Raw genomic sequence first — 19,242 nt, forward strand, 5'->3', positions numbered from 1 at the left:
CCGTCCGATAGTCCTTCTCCATGGCCTCTCCGAACTCCTCCCACACCCTCTGTTTTGCCTCCATCACAGCCGAGGCTGCTGTCCTTTTGGCCTGTCGGTACCCTGCAACTGCTTCAGGAATCCCCAGGGACAACATGCCCCTGAAGGCCTCCTTCTTCAGTCGGACGGCTTCCCTGACCACCGGGGTCCACCACGGTGTTCGAGGGTTACCGCCCCTTGAGGCACCCAAGACCTTGAGACCACAGCTCTCAGCTGCAGCTTCAGCAATGGAAGCTTTGAACATCGACCATTCAGGTTCAATGCCCCCAGCCTCCACAGGGATGCACGAGAAGTTCCTTCGGAGGTGTGAATTAAAGGCCTCACGGACAGAGTCCTCCTCCAGACGTTCCCAGTTCACCCGCACTACTCGTTTGGGCTTACCAGGTCTATCCAAAGGTTTCCTCCGCCAACGGACCCAACTCACCACCAGGTGGTGATCAGTTGACAGCTCTGCCCCTCTCTTCACCCGAGTGTCCAAAACACACGGTCGAATATCAGATGATACGATCACAAGATCAATCATTGACCTCCGACCCAGGGTGCTCTGGTACCAGGTACACTTATGAGCATCCTTGTGTTCGAACATGGTGTTAGTTATGAACAATCCGTGACCCCCGGACCCCCCCACGTCCCCCCGCGACAAGCGTTGGTCGTCTGCCCGTGCGCCACTGTCTTGGACACAGAGTGTGGCTTTTTGTGGCTTGCTCAATTCTTTTACACTGAGCCGCAGTGGCTTAGTCATACTAGCTCCTAGTGCAAGCCCAGGATTCGCAACTCCTTCTGCCACAACTTATCCATTCTACTAGCAACTTCGGCAGCTGTCAACTCCATGCGAGGGATGGTGATCGTTTTCAGTGGGGTGACGCGTGCCTTTCCCATTATGAATGCACAATGCACCTCTCTATGGATGTTACTCAGCAATAGGTAAGTAACCGTACCGTATCCATCCTCACTCGCATCTGCAAAGTGGTGAAGCTGGGCAAAAGCGACCTCACCAAAACTGGGGTTTCAGGCACCTATCGACTTTAAAATCTTCAAGCTGATGGAGCTCTTGTAGCCACGATACCCAGTCTTTGGCAACAGCGGCTGACAGAGCATCATCCCAACCTGTCTTACTCCTGCACAAGTTCTGAATGATTTTCTTAGCTGTTAGGACAACAAATGCTAAGAATCCCAAAGGATCGTAGATGGAGCTGATAGTGGATAAAATCCCTCTGCTTGTAAGAGATCTATCCTTGAACGTGATCTTGAACTTAAACGAGTCTGATTGGACACACCACTGCACTCCAAGTGCCCTTTCCACAGGCAAAGTGCCGCAGTCCAAATCCAGATCCCTGATCTCGATGGATCTGTTCTCTTGAGGTATAGCTGCAAGCACAGTGTGTCTGTTACTACCCCATTTGGTAAGCCGAAAGCTTCCTTTAGCACAGACAACACAAAGGTCTCGATAAAGCAACACTGCTTCTTCTTCAGAACCAACAGATATGAGACAATCATCAACATAGAAATTATGCAGAATAGTGTCCACCACCTTAGGACTAAACTGCTCCTTGTTGTCTTCTGCACACTTTCTCAGGGCAAAACTCGCACAGCTTGGAGAAGATGTGGCTCAGAAAAGACGTACAACCATTTTATGCTCCATCAGATCTTGACCATGATCTCCATCTGGCTACCAAAGAAATCTAAACAGGTCTGAGTGCAGACTTGGAACTCTAACCTGGTGGAACATAGCCTCCACATCTGCTATAAGTACCACTGGCTCCTTTCGGAATCTAGAAATTACTCCAACCAGTGAGCTCGTAAGATCTGGACCCTGTAATCAATCAATCAATCAATCAAGTTTTATTTTTTATAGCGCTTAATCATGACAGCAGACATTTCAAAGCGCTTTAACAGACAGAGAAACCCAACTGAACCCTCCAGAGCAAGCATAAGCGACAGTGGCGGGGAAAAACTCCCTCCATGAGGAAGAAACTCCGGGCAGGACCCAGACTCTTTTGGGCGGCCATCCGCCTCGACCGGTTGGGTGGAAAAGAAATCAAAGGAAGACAAGAACAGCATCGGAGAGAGAGAGACAGAGAGAGAGTGACAGATAGGCCAGATAGAGACAGTATCAATATGGTTAAGGTTGCTAAAGTCAAGGCACAATTACAGCTGTGTGGATGACTGTATGGCGGCACGGAGGAAGAAAGGAAGCAGGACCCCAGCCGATGGATAGTTGAGGGGTGGTACTGGTGGACTTGGAGGATAAGGTGCACAGCACATGGAGAGATGGGGGTGATACTGGTGGGCTCGGAGGTGCAGGTCCACAGAGGAAGGTCCACGGCGGCTGGGCGGATGAGGGGTGGAAAAGTAAGATGACACCAAGGAAGACAGGCAGCAGGACCCCAGTCAATGGATAGGTGGGGGGTGATAATGGTGGATGGGAGGTGCAGGTCCACAGCAGATGGTCCACAGCGGATGGGCGGATGAGGGGTGGAAAAGTATGGTGGCGCGGAGGAAAAAGGAAGCCGGACCCCAGCCGATAATTAGGTTAGGGGTGGTACTGGTGGGATGGGAAGAGCAGGTCCATAGCAGATGGGCGGATGAGGGGTGAACCTGAGAAAAACCTGGGAGAACATAGAGCACAGAGACTCCAGGGAAGAAGTTTAGTTAGTACGGTGTGATTGGAGACTTGAAGAGTGAGGTCAGAGAGGAGGAGGAGTAACAGAGATGGTTGGAGAGAAGAGAGAGGAGAGAGGAACTCAGTGAGTCTGAATGTTGAGTCTCCAGCAGTGTAGGTCTATATGAATATAAACGTAGTAACCTAAGTTGCCATTAATTGTAAAATTTATGACAAAGAAAAGTTTTAAGTCTAGTCTTAAATAGTGAGAGGGTGTCTGCCCCCCGAACTGAGGTAGGGAGGTGGTTCCACAATAGAGGGGCTTGATAGCAAAAGGCTCTAGCCCCCGTCCTACTTTTATAAATTCTAGGAACCACCAGTAGGCCAGTATGCTGAGAGCGTAATGCTCTAGATGGATTATAAGGAACTAAAAGTTCCTTCAGGTAGGTCGGTGCCTGGCCACGAAGGGCTTTGTAAGTGAGGAGGAGTATTTTAAAATCTATCCTAGCTTTCACAGGAAGCCAGTGCAGAGAAGCCAGCACAGGAGAAATATGGTCCCTGGTACTGGTCCTGGTCAGAACACGGGCGGCAGCATTCTGAATTAGTTGAAGACTCTTCAGCGACTTTTTGGGGCAGCCTGAAAAAAGTGCGTTACAGTAATCTAGTCTGGAAGTGATGAAAGCGTGGATTAATTTCTCTGCATCACTCCGTTTTAAAATATGCCTGATTTTAGCAATGTTTCGGAGATGGAAAAAGGCCGTTCTAGAAACCTGCTTAATGTGTGTGTTAAATGAGAGATCCTGATCAAAGATGACACCTAGGTTCCTCGCAGTGGTTTTGGCCTCAAACGTGATGCCATCCAAGGTAATTACATCACTGGGCACTACATCCCTAACAGTTTTTGGGCCGAGCACAACAACCTCAGTTTTATCAGAATTGAGATGCAAAAAGTTATTCGTCATCCAATCTTTAATCCCTTTGATACACGCCTGTAATTTGCATAACTGGCTGACTTCGTCAGGTTTAATCGAGAGATATAATTGCGTATCATCGGCATAACAATGGAAGTTGATGGAGTGTTTCCTTATCAAATTACCCAGAGGAAGCATGTACAAGATAAACAGTATTGGACCAAGAACCGAGCCTTGAGGAACTCCATAACTAACTGTAGTTGACTGAGAGGAGTTGTTATTAACGTGAACAAACTGGGAACGGTCAGTTAAATAGCTCTGAATTCACAGAGGTCCCTTGGAATGTAGCTCCACAGTCAAAAACCACCCTAAACTTTTTCTTCTGTGGGTGATACACCCCGTGATGCGGTATATACCACACCTTACCATCCGAGCGGCACAGATCTTCAGCTAGCACTCTCTCAGCATAGCCCTTGGAAACAATATCACTCATAAAGTTGGTATAATCAGTGTGAAATGACTTGTCTCTTTCAAACCTCTTTTTAAAATTCAGAGTACGTTGCTCTGCAACCTTCTTATTGTTAGGCAATTTGATATTATTTTGTCTCAAAGGTAAGCCTATGCTATAATGACCATTAACTGGCTTGGCTGACTTAGTGACTGACTCCATGAACTGCTGATCCTCTCTTGATAAACCAATCTGTTCATCCTGATTGCATTCAGCGAAATCTATCTTAGTTTGTTGTTCCCACAGTTCATCAAGTCGAGCAACGGATATCCGATTGACCGTGACATCTTGCGTTGCAGGACTAGAGTCAATACTGCATCATTCTTTAAGGGGACCATTCATAGTCCAACCCAGCATAGTTTTAATAGCATAAGGACCATCATCGAAACTTCGAATCACTTCCCATGGCTCCCAAAGCTTTGGGAACATTGGTGCCAATCAGAAGGTCTACTCCAAAGTCAATCCCTAATATCTTTATACCAGCAAGGTGTGGCCATTTTTAAATATCTTCCTGTGTATGTATATTTTCCCTGTCTGAGTAAAGATATCAGGCAGCTCACAGAAACAGTCTGTGTCCAAACCGGCCACCTCCAAACCTGACACAATGTAGCTGTTAACAACTCTCTCCTGACCCATTGTCTGCATGAGAATGCTCGTTCTTCTCCCAGTGAGATTAAGCCTGTTCATGAGCCCCTCCGTACAAAACTACTGCTGAGCTTCCAGGATCCAGAAAAGCATAAGTAACCAATGTTTCATGACTCTTTTTGGACTTCACTCAAACTGGCAATATAGAGAGGGAACAATCTTGCTCACCAGCCCCAGTAAGACCCCAGGAATTGAACAGAGATTAAAGCATTCTCACTTGCTACATCTGTGCCTCTTTTCGCTTGCGTGGAACCAACTTCCTTTGCCTTGGAGTGGACATATAACATGGTGGGATGCTTTAAATTGCACACCTTACATGTAAGACGTCTACGACAATCTTTGCTCCTGTGCCCAATGCACAAACAGCCAAAACAAACACCATGTTCTTTAAAGAAAGACATTTTTTCACCATGTGTCTTCTTTTCCAATGCAAGACACAGATCCAGCATATGTCCAGCTCCACAAAACAAGCTAACTTTAGCAGGTGAGTTCTTTTCTCTGGTCATTCCAGATTGAATTTTCTTGTCCACTGTTTCAACCGCGGTGGCAAAGGTACTTCCCTTTATCTTGGAGAAACTCAGATTTAGATTGCTTCAAATCTCCTTTTACAAATGCAGGAGGATCCTGCAGAGCCCCAAACAGTGGGTCATTTAGAATCTTCACCTGCCTTTCAATAAACTCAACAATATCGCAGAAAGTAGCTCTACGATTAAACCTGTCCTGCAAATCACAGGCAACATCTCTCCACTTATCTCTTAGCTTATAAGGCAATTTCTTAACGACTGTTTGCATTTTTGCAGGGACGTCCAAATCATGACTAGCTCTGATCGCATTGCAACACCCTCGCAACAAGAAGCTGTATGCCTGCAGGGCTTTTGCATCCTCAGGCTTTATCACCGGCCATGAGAGAACTATCTCCAGATAAGCTGTCGCGATTTTTAACAAATTACCAAAGTGTTCTTGAAGCAAAGCCTTAGCTTTAGCATAGCCCGATTCAAGCGGCATATACTGGCAGCTTCAACTTCTTAACAGCCTGGGCTTCACGTGTTCCTCTCTTCTTGGGGGCGTTGGGCCTATAGCTGAAGGTACTTGGAACTGCATCAGGCTTTGGGATACGCCTCCGCTTGACATTCAACAGCTCATCCTGAAATAATGACTGCAAATTCAATATGTACTTCACAACTGTTGCACTTTATGTAAACACAATAATAATACATCAGAGTTTTATGAATCAACCCAAACATGCAGGTTGAGCCTCTGGATAATATCTATTATATTTGGCACTATTTCCTGGTAATGAACTCTACTTTCCGTGGAAGAAAGATGGACTTTCAAATAAATACGCCGTAAAAGTTAAACTACAGTTGTTATTGATTCCACACAGTCCAGCAGTAATAAATAACGGTTAGCTCAATGCTAACATAATATGGAAAATCCTATTGACGTGCTAGCGCGTTAGCATCTTTAGCGCGATTAACTTTTCCATACATACAGTAAACCAAATCAAGGAGATAATCTGAGGTAATTGTTGTAAATTACTAACAAGCCCCAGGGGAAACGAACCCCATCCATTTCTCTGTCTGTTAGGTTTGATATTGTTTACTTTTCACGAGTGCCATAATCGCATGCTAATCTGGTCATAAAAACATTGATCCAATACCTCCAGTAGCTCCAGACATTAATTAATTATCCACTAAACCTTGGGGATTCAGAATAAATACTACGGGTTAACAAAAAACGATCTTACCTTCATATCTCTATGAAAATCCTCCGAGGTAAAGCGCTCACGATGGATCCTCGGATCCTGGGTCATTTTGACCCGGTTTATCCTTTCTCTCCATCTCCTTCCTAACTCCCCAGAAGGTATTCTAAAGAAGGACACGTCCTTGTCTCCATGTCTTTTATCTGTTCTGTTGAGACAACCATCCACCGCGCAGGTAACCATGATATTTTTGATGTAAATCGCGTGTAGAGTTGTATTGTTTCTTATGGCTGCTAAGATAGTTTGGGCACCAGTGACGTATGACACCCACGTGACCACTGAATGCGGAAGCTGCTGCTGCGCAGATTTAAAGCTTTTTTGACCAAACGGATGACGCTACACACATAAAATTTGTTTTTTCTTCTATTTTTCATAATGATGAATAACATATATATCACTTGAAATTAACTTTACTGTCCCTTTAACCTCAAAATGACACACCCAGTGCCACTCCTCCCACCACCAGCCAATACCCACACATACACCATCAGACACATACACATCAGTCCAACCCTCATGTATGGCTCCTACATTGGCTATTCATTCATTTATCTTCTGAACTGCTTTATCCGCCTTAGTGGGTCACAGGAAGGTGGTGCCTATCCCAGCTCTTAGGGCGTGAGGCTGGGCAAACTCCGGGCACGACTCGCTGCTGAGCCACACACAGAGACAGACAACCACGCACGCTCACACTCACACACTTCGGGCAATATTTGAACGGCCACTTAACCTGAAGCGCATGTTTTTGGAGGTGGTAGGAACCCAGAGAGAACCCACGGGGAGAAAGTTCAAACTCCGCTCAATGCGGGATTCGAACCCGGATGCATCTTGCTGTATGGCGACTGAGCTACCCACAGTCGCCATACAGCAACACCTCTGCCGCCCTTTATTGGATATTTTTCATAAGAATTAGATCTCACTGATGTGGGTGGAATTCAGTGTCAATATCCAAATGACACCAGCAACTTTCATAACCCTCTGGAATTTAAACAAAGGGGTACAGCCAACATCGATTAAATTTATTTGTTGTATATTTAAATACATTTTTGTAGTCTTTCTTAATTTTAAACTGTATGCATCATTCAATATTTTAAAGAACACCTACTGTACAGTATATATGTTTGTGTCTGTCAGCAGAGTCAGTATGTGTCTCAAAGTGTTACAAAATGCCATTTAAAAATTCGAGATGTGTACCGATATGAAATAGATTGTGATAAAACGTGACATGGAAATTCAGAAACTTAAGATAACATTTAGAGATAGGTTTTCAATGTAATTACTTTATTAAAATTACATTTTACCAATATAAAATACAATTAATTTGCAATGGGGAGTACAGTTTCAGATATAAAGATTGCTCTGAATGTTGTTGGGCCTGGCAAATTTGCAGAGGAGGTCTGTGCTTGGAGAGGGGTCCAACTGTGGAGAGAGAATGGGAAAGTAGGAGAACAGGGAAACACTTGAGATATATTTCAGTGGTTATTTAATAAATGTCTCTTCTCATTTCCTTTAGCACTTCCTGGGTGTTGACCTGGGTACATTAGTTCATTATTTCAGGCGTGCCATGATCTCATAAACCTATACGATCAGCCTATGCTGTCATCCTCTTTCCAACCAATCGGATCTTCAAAAGCATCAGCAGATATAAAACAGAAAGCTTACCAGCACAGACTTTCCGAGCCTGGAAAGTGCAGGCCTGTAGGTCTCTATGGTGACAGAGTCTAGGCCAGTGACATCACTGTAACATTGGTAAACAACGGCGCCGATGCGATGGACTTCACAGTGGTTCATTACTGATAACACAGATGGGAAGAATGAAGGGGATCAGACAGAATGAAGACACAAGTGAAGACGGTTGGGTAACAGGTACCCTGACAGTCTGTGGTCTGTCTTTGGATTCTCAGCACATTCAAACACACTGGCACTAAAACAACCAAATCATGATGCGAGACGGTGTTCTCAGTGAGTGGGGAGTGGATTAATGGAGCTGCATTTCACTCAGCTGGCAGACGCTCCTGTACAAACTTTTTTTTTTCCTACCTAAATGTATCAGAAGCAATTTGACGTTCAGTGTGTCGTTCAAGGACACAACAGGATAAGAAGAGAATCTATCCTGGCTGAAGTCTGGTTCATATAATTTGGGACCGTTAATTTCACTCTTATTTACATCCAAGTAAAATCATTTCTATTTGTCTCATTACAGTACTGAAAGAGAAACTGGTGCTTTCCAGTCACAGTGCTGGGGTTCAGTAATTAAAGAGATGGCAGCAATCACAGTGAAATCTGATGTCTTTGCCAGATATGGCCTGCTTAAATACTCGAGAGCCTCGTCTCAAGGGGCTTCATGCAGTCATCTCCATTAACAACTCTACCTGCATCAGAAACAAAGAGGAGGAAACTAACTCATGCAGCCTTTACTACATCTGGAGCTTTGGTCAGGAAAAATGCAAAGAATGAACGAGGTCCTCTGGTTCAAAGCTAACCTAGAATTCCAGCTATTTATTTATTGTTTAGTGGTTTCATCTGTGAAGTGCATCATAAAGTCTGATTAACCTGAGTAACTGCAGTGGCAGATCTCGCATTCAGTCAGTCAAAGCAGTGGTACCCAACTTTTTTTGCGCAACGGACCGGTTTAATGTCAGACGATATTTTCACTGACCCGCCTTTAAGATGTGTTGTGTAAATATGAAAAATGAAATGCTATGACTGGCATAAAAAATAGTATTTTCTGAATACAATAATTAACGTGGATCCACTGTCAACTTTAATTTCTTTAATCCAGAACTTCAGCAGAATCGTTGTCTCAAACACACTTTTAAGGCTGCAGTCAATTGCGATCTCCAGCAGTTGATCTTTTTCTTGCACAGACACGCTTGATTCCCCTGGTTTGTGGGCAAATGGGTCACTGATCCATTCACTGCCAATTTGTGGGTGTTTTCTGGTTGGGAAGCAGCGTTCAAATTTGTTTTCAAAGCAAAGACAGGTGATCGTGCACCTGTCTTTGCTTGAAGGCTCAGTCATGTTTAAAACATTTCAAATATTCACTACCTCTGTTCACGTGCCGTCCTCACAACAGCAGTTTGGCTTTAAATGCAGCTACTTTACCTGCCAACTTAAAGACAGTTGTCATCTCCCCCAGAAGTGTCAGATTTAGTTCATTAAGCAGGCTGAGAGGAACTGTGGTATTGTATGAGGAAGTCTGGAGTGGCAGAGAAGTATGTTAGAGCGATGCAGGACATATATGAGGACTGTAAGACAGTGGTGAGGTGTGCTGTAGGTGTGACAGAGGAGTTCAAGGTGGAGGTGGGACTGCATCAGGGATCAGCTCTGAGCCCCTTCTTGTTCGCTATGGTGATGGACAGGCTGACAGACGAGGTTAGACAGGAATCACCATGGACTATGATGTTTGCAGATGACATTGTGATCTGTAGTGAGAGCAGGGAACAGGTGGAGGAGAAGCTAGAGAAGTGGAGGTTTGTCCTGGAAAGGAGAGGAATGAAGGTTAGCCGCAGTAAGACAGAGTAGATGTGTGTGAATGAGAGGGACCCAAGTGGAAGAGTGAGGTTACAGGGAGAAGAGATCAAGAAGGTGGAGGATTTTAAGTAGTTAGGGTCAACAGTCCAGAGCAATGGAGAGTGTGGAAAAGAGGTGAAGAAGCGTGTACAGGCAGGATGGAACGGGTGGAGGAAAGTGTCAGGTGTGATGTGTGATAGAAGAGTATCAGCTAAAATGAAAGGAAAGGTGTACAAAACTGTGGTGAGACCAGCGATGTTGTTTGGTCTAGAGACAGTGTCACTGAAGAAAAGACAGGAGAAAGAGCTGGAGGTAGCAGAGATGAAGATGCTGAGGTTCTCTTTGGGAGTGACCAGGAAGGATAGGATCAGGAATGAATACATCAGAGGGACAGCACATGTTAGAGGTTTTGGAGATAAAGTCAGAGAGGCCAGACTGAGATGGTTTGGACATGTCCAGAGGAGAGATAGTGAATATATTGGTAGAAGGATGCTGAGTTTTGAACTGCCAGGCAGGAAGCCTAGAGGAAGACCAAAGAGGAGGTTTATGGATGTAGTGAAAGATGACATGAAGAGAGTTGGTGTGAGAGAAGAGGATTCAAAGGACAGGGCTAGATGGAGGAAATTGATTAGCTGTGGCGACCCCTGAAGGGAAAAGCCGAAAGGAAAAGAAGAAGAAGAAGAATATGTCACACAAGTAAGCCAGTTTTGTGACAATCCTTGTCACTGAATGTGGAGGCACAGTGAATTTTTTTCTGACAGAAATGTGTGCAGCGGCTCTAATAATACAGTCTGGCCAACAATCCATCTCCTCACAAAGCTGTTTGAACAGGTGCGAGTTAAAGGCACGGGCTTTGATGTGCTTATCCACTATACTTTTAAGTTCCGATGGCATTTGTCTGCTAGTCAGACAGTCATTTGGGTGCAACTTCCTTAATCCAAGCAGTCAAACCAGACAGCTGTCCCGTCATGGCAGATCTGTCTGTGCATATGCCAACACAAAATTACAGTTTTTCAGTTTTCTTGTTGTATTGTCACCCAGGGACTTGAACAATTTTGCGGCCGTGGTTCAAATGATAGAGTACATTGTCCTGATAAGCATGTCGCACATAAACAGAAAATGTTGCTTTATTGTCAATATCTGTCAACTTGTCAACCTGGAGTGTGTACCAAGGTGATGTATCAGTTTTCTCCGACAACTGTGTCTCAATGTCCTCTGCTTTTTCCCATATGTGCCGAGTAACGGACCTGTCAAAAAGAGGCATCTTTGCTATCTTTATTACCACAGCGTCTCCCAGAATTTCACACAAATGTCTTTAGGAGCAGGAAGAATCAATTCTTCAGCAATTAGTGAATGGCCCTGCAACCTTATCAACACAATTAACCACCAAGAATCAGATAATAAATAAAACAGATATAATGTAAGTTATGCATTTTTTCTATGCAGCCCAGTACCAACTGACCCACAGTCCAGTACAGGTCTGTGGCCTGCGGGGTTAGGGACTACCGAGTTGATGGACCTCTGAGTTGCTCCAGAGTCGTACCTGCAGCTGGAAGTCCAGTAACTATGTTGGGCTGCTCCAGTGAGCGGCAGACTGGCTGACCCCTGTAGTCTCTGCTGTGGAGGGATCGCAGGAAGGGGGCGGAACTAGAGCACAGAGAGTCAGCTGTCTTGTACTCAGCCACAGAGCTGTCTGACAACACAGTAATGTTGAGCTCTTTTTGCAGCAAACAGTCAAAAACCTACAAGAGGCAAAGAAACACAGTCAAGCCAAAACATCAAAGCACCTTGAAAAATATCTACACCTTTATTTTGGCCTGCCGTCCTCGTGTTATTGTGCAATGAGCTGTTAACATGTCTATTTTAATGATAACATGATCACTTCATGCAAATCTGTCATTTCGGATTATATTCGGATTATTCTCAACTAGTATTAAGTGATCTAATGTTAGCCACAGAAATATTCCCACCACCTGCATGATATTTTGATGCTTTTAGATTATTTTAATACACAGGTAGTCCTCAACATGCAAACACTCGATTTACGAACATTTTTTAGATACAAACAACCGTGCCGCCATATCTGACTACTGTAATTTCTGCTATATCCTTCACCTAGCAGTACTGCTGCGTAGACGCATCGCTCGTCTTCCCCATCTTGTTCTTGTACGTGTCTCTGTGAGCATCTCAGTCCCACAGGTGTCATATCCCCTTGGATACTTTACCGTTTATCATGGCTGATAGAGAAAAGGCTAATGATAAGATTGGTAGTGGTGAAGAAGCGAGATGATGTCTTCGTTGACAAATCTACCTCTCACCATCAATAACTCCTCATTCCTCCTCTTCCTTCTAAAGGTAAGCTACATTAGGGTACCATGGTAAAGGAATACCTCACTCTTTGTCATTGTTAAGGTTATAAAATAAATGGAGTAACTATTATTATTTTGTAATAGTAAAAAAGCTATTTTATTTTAAATGTACTAACCTGTACATTCAGGAGCAAAACTTTCTTATACTAATCTGAATTCAAATAATCGTGACTGAATCATGACACTCAGTGGTAGATAATGGAACTATACGTACATATTTAATATTACATATTTTTAGTCGTAGTTATTGTACAGTAACATATTATGTGCTTTTACTTTTACTGTAAAGTATTCCTGGTGATTTTATGATTACAATAATTGTAGTGGACAGTTGGTTGTAAAGACGAGAAAATGGCGTAAACATGATTTTTATTTTTCCATGTATATTTTTTTCTTCTAGAAGTGACCTATAATCGAGAAAAGTGACCTATAATCGGCTTACATTGAAGCAATGTAAGCCGAAGTAGACCTGTATTTTACTTTATTTATGTTGTTTTTATATCCTGTAACTGTTTCTCGCAAGTTTCAGGGAATACAGCAGTACTTTCTTATTTCGAGTAGTGACAAAATTTAAATGGGGCGGGAGTGGCTCAGTGGTATAGCGCGCGGTAGAGCAGGTCGTCCAATGATCTAAGATCGGCGGTTCGATTTCCGCTCCCGCCCAAAACACCCGGAGGTGAGCTGACAGTGGGATGTGTCAGCTCACCTCCGGAGCACTGCCGAGGCGCCCTTGAGCAAGGCGCCGTCCCCCTTACCAAGTTGCTCATTTGGGGCGCACCAAGCAGGAGCTGCCTGCCACTCTACCTCCTCTGCATGAGTATAGGCCCCCTGTGTGTGTGTGTGTTCAGGGCCTGTACACACTAACATGCATGTGATTTGATTTGGACTAACTAGAGTGTGCCACGAACTTCCCTTCGGGGATTACTCGAGTATATAAAATTAAATTTAAAAAAAAGACTTCAAATGGTGAATACAGATTGAAATTTAATAAGGACTTACAAACAATTCAAATTAGATACAACCTCTCAGAACCAACTGTGATCGTAGGTTGAGGACTATAGTATTGTATTATATTATCCCCACCTATATATCTGAATAAGCTCACTTGAAAACCTTACGCTGTCGTGCTTCCCGCGTCTACCTGGATGTTCGGGCCGCTAGCAGAGACATGGACATTTGTCCATGTCTCGCACTTACGGAGCCGTTTTGGCTTTGTCAAACATAGTGGCTTATATTCTTTGATTGTAACGGACCTCACGTTATCGTGGAGGTAACCCCGATGCTTTATTCACCAGGACCGAAGTCACGTGATTCCTTGTTCAATAGTGTTATCAACACTTTATTAAATTGTATATTACTGTTATCAATACATTAAATAAATATTTTAAAATTTATTTAAATGTGCTTCATGCTAGTGGATGTTGTCAATATACCAGTAGTAAATTTGGACAGGAAACAACCGATCCTGTCCATAATCCATCCACAAACAGCTCTGAAACTCATCAATTAACTTAGGTTGTTACTTCTTTGTTCAACCCTAAAGCTGCATGTAGCCTGACTGTTTCCCTATTGTCTAAATTCCAGGCATCAGCTGTGAGCAACAAGTTCATAGCTGTAAAACTATTTCCCTTACACCATTTTCTGCACTATAACTTTTATCCCCACCTATATATTTGAATAAGCTCACTTGAAAAGTCTCACACTGCCACCCTGTCACCAACTCCACCCACTACCTGTCAATCAAGCACCCAACCAATCACAGCGCCCAACAAATCATGGCGCATCTGCCAGAAAAAAAAACAAAAGAACAATATGGCGTAAGGCATCTACTATGTTATGAGAATAACTATACATGGACTTTCCAATTAACATAATTTCAGAGTGTCATAACTGTTCCAACAATTTTCATGTTTTTGAACAGAGTCCAAACAGCAGGAACAACACAGAAAATGGCAAATTCTGAGTGAAACTAGCTGGCTAGCACGAATAGTCTGTCCAGCTATGGTTTCCGTTTGGAATGGGACAATTGATGTAGTATTCAAAATGCTCCGCGGGCATCTGACAAAACTATCTTTACATAACTACATAGAGTTCTGTTCATGTAGTCAGCTAACAGAACTATCACTTCTCTAAAATTTCTTTTCCACTTGCTTTTGACAGGTGCCTTTTTGTTTAACGTGAGTTCCTTTCCCAATCTCGCGATTATTTAGCTTTCTTTCTCTAGTTAGCCTGCTAACATTCATCTACGGCTTCGCAATGCCTGCCCAACGCAACCAATGTTTTGCCAACACAAAGTCGTTATGTCACCACATTGATTTTGTACTACGTTGGGTGCGCTTGGTTTATAATACCATGAAGTCCGATATTATTGTTTAATCGTGGAATTTCCACAGGTTCCCGCAAGTTGTATTATGATACAATAATACAATTTTGTACTATAATATACAGTAATACCAAAGGGTTTTCAGATGATATATGTCGGTCACAGAACATCCCTGTTAATGTTTGTGTGTGGATGCTCTCCCTTTTCTCTACATCAAATTAAATAGCATTGTTATCCTTCTGGTATTGTGCTTTAAAGGTACCTTTTCTGTCCACTGAAAAAGTTGGTCCTCTGAAATGTGGCAAGCCACCTGGCATATTAGAACCTGTAGGGAAAAGAATACAGGAGAGTAACATCATTCATCCAACATCATTAAATTGAACTATTTCCTGGTTCTTCACCAGTCGAAGAAAAGAGACAGCCACTGGTGAAAAAAGTTCAAATAAAATCTTGCCTGGAATTCAACCCAAGAAATGTGGATGACTCCAAAGTCAATTGCAAAAAAGGTCTTCGGTCTTCTGAGCTTCCTGGCCACAAACTAAAGACTATGTTTCATAATAAATGCACCATCTTCACCTTGAAGCATGGTGGCAGCAGCATCATGCTTCTCAGTGATGCTTCTCAGCAATTGGCCCTGGAAGGCTTGTAATAGTGTAAAGGTACATAAATGTGAAAAAAGATAACTAAATCCTAGAGGATAAACAGCCAGCAAGAGATTTAAAACTTGGAAGATTTATTTTCCAGCAAGACAACATCTCCAAACATAGAAATAAATGAACACAAATGATTCAGTAACAGCAGGGTGAGTGTTCTGGAGTGGAGATCCAGTGGAGATTTTGTGGCTGGACATGACGGAGGCTGACAGAGCTTGAGCTCTTTTTGCTCACAAATTACAGTCTCTACATGTGCCAGCCTTACAGAGACACGTCCACCCAGATTCAGTCCTGTGATCACAGCCAAAGATGCTTCTTTTAAATAATGTCCTAATTTATGCAGTCATTTACATTACCTCATATAATCCTCATTAACGGAATTCAGTTTGCAATAATCTGTTGTAACGAAGACATGAAAGAAGCTTCACTTTTTGTAGATTCTCATCAATAAATCCAAAATATTTTGATGATTACTTCATGGATAAAGGCAGCAAAAGTGTGAAACATCCAAGGGAGAGAGATACTTTTTATGGGTAAATTATACTGAATTGAACAGCTCATCAAACTACAAATTCATTGTAGAGCTCTCCATCAACATATGTAAATGTATTTTTTAATGTGTTTGTCTCATCTTCTTATTGCCACCATCAGAGGCTGTGACACAAGGAGTAATGGGTCAGTTCACCACTAGATATACCCACCTAGGGCCCTTCCATCCGAGGATGCAGGATTGCTGGTGACCCGTCAGGTTTTTAAAAGTAGAACAGGAGGCAGAAGCTTCAGCTATCTGGTCCCTTTACTCCGGAACAATCTCCCAGCCTCGGTCCGGGGGGCAGACACCCTTAGCTTATTTAAGAGAAGACTAAAAACCCTCCTCTTTGATAGAGCCTACAATTAGAAATAACACACACCCCACTAGATATGCTGCTATAGGCTTAGGCTGCTGAGGGTATTTTTCTCTGGCTCTCCCGTTAAAGGGAAATACTCTGGAGCTCCTGTCACTCCCTCCCTCTCATGGACATCAAACTCAAACTGGCCTATCTGCAAATGTCTCACTCTTTCTCTCTCCCTCTGATTCTTTTACTTCTCTATCCCCAGTGTATTTCTCTTTCCCAACCAACAGGTCAAGGTGGATGACTGTCCTCAAGAGCCTGGGTCCTGCCCAGAGTTTCTTCCTGGGAGTTTTTCCCCGCCACCGTCGCTTATGCTTGCTCTGGAGGGCATTGTTGGCTTTCTATCTGTAAAGCGCTTTGCAATGTCTTCAGATGTGATTAAGCACTATATAAATAAAAGTTGATAAAGTTGACTGATATCACTAAATTTCACACACTGAATCTTTAATTTACGTTGCTTAAAAGGATCGTGTGAGCGTATACACGTGGTTACTCACTGATGGGTTGTCCTTCTGTCTGTATAGAACACAGGCTGACTCATCACTGGTTTGCCCACTTGGAGCTCTGCTCCTCTCGTTCCACACCGATGCATGTCCCACTGCATCCCAGTTTTCACAGCTGAGAACGTACACTGAGAGGACCCCTGTGGAGACAAAACCAGTACTGAGTAACAGCTCACATGTGGCAGGAGCTCCTATTTTTATGCTTCATTTAAATATGTTCAGTAATTGAACAGGTGTAACTACATCCATCCATTTTCTTTCGCTACATATCTGCAGGCCACTTTGTCCACTTTGGACAAGACTACAGTTGCAAGCTGATGGCAGCCACTTACTGGAAGCGTTGAGTCCAACAGCAACAATGAAGTCTGAACACTGCAACTTGTTCCCAGAGTTCAGTGTCTCAGAAACTTCAGGGTTCCAGTGCAAACGAACCTCCCTGATGGACAGTGGCAAGGGTTAGAGGATAATGAACAGATGAAAACAGGTACAAGCACACATTTGAGGTTTGTGTTGTACTGAAGATGCAAACAGGACCTTATTTGAACTGGATCTTTTTGTCTGACCTTAATTAATGACACAATTTTGTCTGCTCAATTTAATAATAGTTACTTCATACGGCCCAAAAGACAGAACATCCTCCACTGAATTACCACTTACAGTACATTAAAATGAGTATGTATTTAGGATAATGTCTAACACATTGCAATTAATTTCATCTCATTCTATACTTCTGCTCCAATGTAGTTCGATATTACCACCAGTTGCAACAAAAAGGCTACGGCTTTTAATTTTCTGGAATCTCATGAAATCCGACTACAAGACTATCACAAATTTTGATAAATTGGAATCAAGAACATTATAGGACATGTTTTACACACACACACACACACACACACACACACACACACACACACACACACACACACACACACACACACACACACACACACAGACTTAGGCAAGTGTGAAAAAATATACCTAAGAATGCTTTCAAAAAACACTTGATTGAAAGATTTGAAGTGAGAAAACAAAAGAAAATGTGTGTCAAATTCATATTTGGTGCGATCCCACGCCCTGCGACCTTCTACTGCACCAACAAGGTCTGTCCTAGGCAAGAGTTCAAAGCAGACACGTGTTTTAAGATGTGCCCTTCAAGCTCTGTTGGTGACAGAGGTAGCAGATCCAAATTTTATATTTGGCAGTTTTTTGACCCAAGAATGGGAAAGTGACACAATAATCAGTGTCTGCAGGCTAGAGTGATCATGGTGGAGCATCCTTGGAGATTTAGGGCTGCATTTCTTCAAAATGAGTCGGGGATTTGATAAAGCCTAATGGTGTCCGTAATCCCGAGTGATACAGCAGATAATTATCCATCATGCAACACCATCAGGGAAGCATTTATCTTACTCCGCAGCTGACCCCAAACATACTGCCAATAATATTGATAACTATTGCCAAAGTAAAGAAAAAGAGATCACATGGCCCTGGTCTCAGCATCATGGAGACTGTTTGGGACAGCTTGTAGACAGATGGATTTAAGATCCACAGCTATTTTTCCAAGTTCGCCAAATATTGACGTCGGTTTTTCCTCTGTTCACTCAATTTGTATTTTTAAATCAGTTGAAATAAGCAGTTTCATTTAGTATTTTCTAAAGTATTCTTATTATGCAGCGTTTGGCTGTACAGTACTGTGTACTGTACAGTCAAACGTCTGTACAGTACACAGTACAGTACAGTATATAGTGTGTTCCATATTATCACTGATCAGTCAGAGGGAAATTGTCATATACAATTTCAAGTGTGTAAAATAATTTCGTCAGGATAGTTGGCTTATTTTGTCTAATCTTTTCACGCATTCTGACACATCACATCACTTCATGCTAGCTGACGCTATTTACCGTTTCTCCTCTAGTTCCCTGCGTATTTGCTCATCTTCTTCGTTTTCATCTAAGTCGTCATCACCTTCCTCCACCGCCCGGGAATACACTGACAGAACTTCACCGAAAAACGTCGCCATTACCGATAGATTTGAAGAGTAAAACGAAAGTTAAATTCGTGATTTAGCCCTGAAGTGACTGACGTCACGTCCGTCAAAACTAGCCCTTCAAAATAAAACTCACTCTTTTCCTCATTTCTATGTCAGGGATGTACAGTACCTGCCTTCCCCGATGGAACGGCCTCTGTCTCTCTTATCCTCTCTCTCTCTCTCTGTGGGTGTGTGCGCGCGCGCGCGTGTGTGTATGTGTGTGTGTGTGTGTGTGTGTACGTGTGTATGTGTGTGTGTGTACGTGTGTATGTGTGTGCATGCGTAATTGGGGGCGTGTCTGTCTTTTTTAAATTATGTTTGTTTTTAATACCATAAAGCACTTTGCGTTGTCTGTTCTTGCATGAGTGTTGCAAAGTGTTATATAAAAATAGTTGATTTGATTTGATGTAGCCGCAAGAGGGCACAAGCCAGTGTCTTGTTGTGCCGGTCCCAAGCCCGGATAAATACAGAGGGTTGTGTCAGGAAGGACATCCG

General features: G+C 43.1%; 1 protein-coding gene across 2 annotated transcripts; it reads right to left on the reverse strand.

The window, feature by feature from the left end:
* Nucleotides 1-7,745: 7,745 nt before the first annotated feature.
* Nucleotides 7,746-18,803, reverse strand: psmg1 (proteasome (prosome, macropain) assembly chaperone 1). 2 transcript variants are annotated; one of them, XM_068332060.1, is made up of 7 exons: nucleotides 18,620-18,803; nucleotides 17,054-17,157; nucleotides 16,716-16,861; nucleotides 14,935-14,997; nucleotides 11,524-11,722; nucleotides 8,130-8,260; nucleotides 7,746-7,886 (listed from the first exon to the last, which is right to left on the reverse strand). In XM_068332060.1, exons 1-7 carry the CDS (start codon nucleotides 18,736-18,738, stop codon nucleotides 7,809-7,811), a joined length of 840 nt encoding a protein of 279 aa, XP_068188161.1. In that variant the 5' UTR covers nucleotides 18,739-18,803; the 3' UTR covers nucleotides 7,746-7,808. The 2 variants fall into 2 exon arrangements, with proteins under 2 accessions (XP_068188161.1, XP_068188162.1); XM_068332061.1 differs by lacking the exons at nucleotides 7,746-7,886; nucleotides 8,130-8,260 and adding an exon at nucleotides 9,676-9,947.
* Between the last annotated feature and the right edge of the window lie 439 nt (nucleotides 18,804-19,242).

This window comes from Antennarius striatus, chromosome 13, assembly GCF_040054535.1.
Source record: "Antennarius striatus isolate MH-2024 chromosome 13, ASM4005453v1, whole genome shotgun sequence".
Classification (NCBI taxonomy): Eukaryota; Metazoa; Chordata; class Actinopteri; order Lophiiformes; family Antennariidae; genus Antennarius; species Antennarius striatus.